At 26.2% G+C, this 5,595-nt stretch overlaps 1 protein-coding gene across 1 annotated transcript; it reads left to right on the top strand.

The window, feature by feature from the left end:
* The first annotated feature begins 2,445 nt into the window (after positions 1–2,445).
* LOC131651531 (zinc finger protein 1-like) lies at positions 2,446–3,309 on the top strand. The gene has a single exon (XM_058921190.1). It carries the CDS (start codon positions 2,446–2,448, stop codon positions 3,307–3,309), a length of 864 nt encoding a protein of 287 aa, XP_058777173.1.
* The last annotated feature ends 2,286 nt before the right edge of the window (positions 3,310–5,595 follow it).

Genomic DNA, 5,595 nt, shown 5'->3' with positions numbered 1-5,595 from the left:
GTCATTATCGCTAGGAGAGATTATATCTCACTAAGCGAGACAGTGGAAGTCTTGTGGAATTGACATTCTGTAAGCGAGACTTGCTGAAAAACAACACACTAATAACAACATAGACATAACCTTAACGAAGAGCTCGAAACAACGAGATCGCTAAACACATACAATCCTCAATATGAAGTTGATATGTGTTTGGGGCTCCCGTTCCATACTTACCAGAATGAAAGACCCAAATAATTTCATTCACTGCTTCTTCAGATATATATATATATATATATATATATATATATATATATATATATATATATATATATATATATATATATATATATATATATATATATATATATATATATATATATATTTAAAACTTATTTTTTAACTTTATTTAATACATATTTTAATTTGATTTTTAACTCAATTTAAAAACTTATCAATTTCATAGTTCAGTTTAAGTGAACTAGATTGTTGACCCGTGTGATGCACAAATATTTTAGTATTGAAAATTATAATATTTTATTGTTATTATTATTATTATTATTATTATTATTATATATTATTGTTATTATTAATATTATTATTATTAGTGTTAATTTATAACAAATACATCACTATATCAAGATTCTTTGGACTACTAGAAATGGGATTTGTTTTCGTAATGAAGGTTGAGATGTGAATAATATGATATGGAAGATTAAAGATTTGATATGGAAATGGTCTTTTATTGGAGAAATTACTCATCCCATTTGTAGCTTTTACGAGTTTAACAAGGATTCGTTGTTATTCCTATCGTAAATCTAATTGGTTTGTAATTTCTTTTTGGCGGGTTTTTCCCGTTTTCTGTGTAATCGGATATTGAGAACATTTAGTTCTCCGTTTTAATGAAATCTTGCTTACACAAAAAAAAAATCACTATATCAAGATCTTTTCTATTAATATTATTTTCTTATTTAATTTTATATTTTATTATTATTAGTATTATTATTATTATTAAAATGTTAACTATAAATTAAAAAGTTTAATCGAATTTATTTCTTTGTATGAATGGAGTCGAATTTAACTCTTTATTTCAATGCTTTTGTTCTTTGGTATCACTATGTTATTTTTTACATCAAATTTAATTTTTTATTTCAATAGTTCTGTTTAGATGGCTTATTATTATTATTAAAATATTTATTATAAATAAAAATTATCACATTGAAAGTAGACATTCTCATATGGTTTTAATATCTATAGTCTTTGACGGGATTATTGTTTAAATAAATAATCTAAATAAAAAGAAATATATTATTAATGGTATACAAAATTATATAAATTACGAGTTAGTTAGATGTTATTGTCATTAATATTATAAGTATATAGAAAATAATAAATACAATTTTATTTTTTTAAAACGATTTTGATTGATTGATATTCTAAAACTGATTTTAATGATTTGTGTGGTTAAAATTTATTAGTTTTAATCTAGCCGAATTCAATTCTTTGTTTAAATGTTTTTAAATCAATTTTAACTGATTGATATTCTAAAATTGATTTTAATAATTTGAGTGGTTAACTAATTCAATCGAATTTAAATATTTTTTTAAATGCATTAGAATTTAATTCTTGATTTCAATGATTTTATTATTTGTTATCCCTATATTATTCTTTGTATCAAATTTAATCTTAATATATATAAATTCAATTTTTTTTCTATAATTTGAACTTGAATATTATATAATTACTAACAATAATAATAATAATAATAATATTATTATTAATATTATAATATTTAATTGCAGTGACTAAATTTTATTAATTATTATAATTTTATTATGTTAATAATAGTATTAATAATAATAATAATTATTATTAATTATTAATATAATGCCAATTTGATAAATAATAGAATTTTAAACCAATTTTGATTGCGTGATATTCTAAAACAGATAGTAAACTTTTAAAATTTAATGGAGAATTTTGTATTGAAAAACATTTATTATTAAAACATATTAAACATAATCAGAGAAAGGTATTTTGATTTAATAACATGAAATTTATTTATTAGCAATAGTAAAAAGTTAGTGGATAATTCTTAGTAAGAATGACGTGAATCATTAATTGGTCATTTATAGTTATTAGAACCAATAATATCAAAGTTTAGAAAAGATTGTATAATTTGATATGTATATTTCGTTTATCAATAATTAATTGAATTAATTAGACAGTGTAAATCAATATTAGGCAAAGATTCATGCCCTAATAGGTGCAAAGCTAGATTCTTATTGGTTCAATAAATTACATTTATAGTAAATAAATAATTACATCTCACTTTAATTCACAAGATCTCTTAATTATTTACAATGATATTTGCATTAACTCAAATCTTAGATATACAAATATAGTACTAGTATATATATAACCCCTACCTTATGCCTCCTCTATTCTTCATCAATCATTCAAATTCTAATGGCTGCACCCTCTGATCAATCCTCTGCCACTTCTGAAGAGAGCACCATCAACAACAAGATGATGACAATGAAAGAGAAGGAAATTGTAAAATCTGAACATCAGTTTTCAATCTTCAATTCTCAGTTGCTCCCTGAGGATAATTTGGTTCGTAGGTCGAAGGTACAAGAATATGATTTTTTAAGCCCCTCTAAGAACATGGTTGCGAGTTCATCTTCATCGAGTTTAGATAATCAGTTCAACAATAAAAATAAGAATGAGAAAAAGTCTTCCAATATTTTTTCTTGCAAATTTTGTAAAAGAAAATTTTCTACTCCGCAATCTTTAGGAGGACACCAAAATGCTCACAAGGAAGAGCGTGCACTTGCAAAACATCACAAAGAGATATTTAATTGTATTGAAAGTCATCGTCACCTGATTCCTCACTATACTAATTATCCTCGTCATTATACAATCCCTTTTAATGGGTTTAGATTTGGCTCCTATAATAGAGCACTTGGAATTAATATGGGTTCTATGATTCACAAGCCAAGGCCAAATTATTCATGGACCTCACCTCTTTCTAAGTCATGTTCTACTTCTGTGTGGACAGCAAAGCAAGAGATGAGAGACTTTTTTTCTATTGAAGGATTGAAGAATGATAGTGTTACGGTAAATAATGGAAATAATGTCACTCCTATTTTAAGAAATTTGCTAAATTTAGAAGAAAATGTTGGAAAGTCTTCAATACATATTGCTACAAAGTCAAACTCAACGGAAAAGAATTCAATTGTAGCAGGCACGAGTGGTGATAATCATCATAGTAATATTGAAGATGCCTCTGATTCAGAATCTCTTGAGCTTGATTTGTCGCTTAAGCTTTAAAGTATTTTTCTTCATTAATTTTGTTGTTTAATCTATATATTTATTATCTGATTTTGAGTTATTTTTATTATAGTTATAGTTTTATGTAAAAGGTATTGATTTAGTTTTTTTTAAGTCGTCCAATTAATAATATAATTTTATTTATGTTTAGAGATATTTATTTAGCTTTTGTTTTGTTTGATGTCAAGTTATTATATATATTTTTGAATTTATTTTTCTATGACAAAATAATATATTAATAATAAGGGAATATAAGTTGAAAAAAAGAAAGAAAGTGGATATAATAGTACAAGAAGTGTTAATAGGCTATCACAAAGAAAAATGCAACAAATACACGATAGACCTTGCTTACATAAATTAACTGTAGCTAGAAAGAATCTTTGCTACAATGTGACAGACAGGGGGTACTTGAAGGATTCTGGAAATTGCAAGGGGATTACAAAAAAACTTTATCAGGGTCTAAAACAAATCTCGCTAATATTACAGAGAAATTTTGTATATTTAACTCTTGGAAATATATAAACAATAGAGTTTTTGATAATAGAGTGGATATAACCAATATATAGGAAGAAATATAACAAATATAATTGTGTATAGAGGTTGGAATAGCAAAAAATTACATCAATTAAAACCGTTAGATTAAAATAAAATATGATATTAAGATTTAGAGCAAATATTTAAACCTACTCTTAAAGACAATATAATCTATCTCATATATAATCGATTTGACTCATTAACCTAACGAGTCGAACTATGTATAGTTCAAGTTCAACTCATTTTGTTAACGAACTTAATTTTTAGCTCATACTCAACTCATTTGGTTCATGAACTTAGTTCAACGACTTAATTTTCGAATCGAGTTTCGAACTATTTTCGAGTTAGTTTGGTTCATTGCCAGCCCTAAGTGAGAACTAGTATGAAAATGAATTTGAAAGGATTCATTTTAGTCCCACATTGGAGGGAATACAATATTAGTAGTGTATATATATTCTAACTTGGACAATTGTTGTTGGGCCCAAGGGCATCAACAATTTTGTAAAGGAGTGAGGACACACCTATAAGCCATCAAGACACACACGCATGCGCGCCGCCGCCGCTGTCCGGCCTACTCGGCTCAGTCCGGTCCGTCTAGATGAATTAATTTTTTGGATCCCGAATTAGTAAAAATTAATTGCCATTAATTAAATTAATTGCGAAGTACTCCAGAATTCACATTTGAACTAGTGAAGGTGCATTACTTCGACCGATTCATCACAAGTACAAGTGAGAATCATAATTCTTGAACGAGCTATTTTATCTTGGAGACGTCGTGGGTATTAAGAGTTGATTTGCATAATTTTGACAGTACCGCGAAACGTCTTAAAGAAAGCGTACCGATCTGCGACTCAGCCGATAATTTTCTTCGTGACAATATTTTCAAAACCGAAAAAAAATTTATTTTATTATATTAGAAATTTGATATAATAAATATCTATAAAGTCAATGGTATTTTTTTAAAAAAAAATTGACTAAAATTAGTTTTTATAAAGAAAACATTTTAATTTTATTTGGGGGATCTTAAAGAAACATGTTACATAGTTACTAAGGATGGTGTGATATTTTTATTGCATTTAATTCTAAAACCATTTAATTTTGAAAAACCAAAATTAAATTTTTAAAAATCATTGAACTTAGTTTTTGTAGCCATTTGACCGAAAGTATTTTAAAAAAGAAATACATTTTAATTGCATTTAAAACCATTTGATTTAAAAATAAATTTAATTAGTCGACCAAAATGAGATTTACAACAGGCATATCGTGTAATATTATTAATAAAATTGTATCTTATTTATTTTATTAGAATTTTTTAATAAAGTTAGTTATTTATAAATAAGAACAATTTAATTTGATCTATGCCCCCAACAATTTGCTTTCATGTAACCTAACTTACTAATTATAATTGAGCTATTCTAAGAGCCTTTATTAAAAATTTGACAAGAATAAGGCTTGAAATGAGTTGAGTCAAGTCAAATATGTCTTAGTTTAGTTCAATTCGATAGAAATTTATTTAGCTTAAAATTTGATTCGAGTTTAATGTGAATTTGTTTTGGAACCACTATACCAAATTTGTCTTTTAGCAGCACCCCTACGAAAGTGCTTTTAGGAAAAAGCGCTGGTATAGGCTTCGCTAAAAACAAAATTAAAAAACACGCTAAAAAAGCGCTGGTATAGGGGGGGATACGAAAGCGCTTTCTAAAAGCGCTGGTATAGGGGGGTTACGAAAGCGCTTTTCAGAAGCGCTCTTAT

The sequence above is a fragment of the Vicia villosa genome, linkage group LG2 (assembly GCF_029867415.1).
Source record: "Vicia villosa cultivar HV-30 ecotype Madison, WI linkage group LG2, Vvil1.0, whole genome shotgun sequence".
Lineage (NCBI taxonomy): Eukaryota > Viridiplantae > Streptophyta > Magnoliopsida > Fabales > Fabaceae > Vicia > Vicia villosa.
This window is presented reverse-complemented; position numbering and strand designations above follow the sequence as displayed.

Bases quoted from the DNA above. Each gene is read 5' to 3' on its own strand.
- LOC131651531 (XM_058921190.1), top strand. From the start codon at position 2,446: ATGGCTGCACCCTCTGATCAATCCTCTGCCACTTCTGAAGAGAGCACC.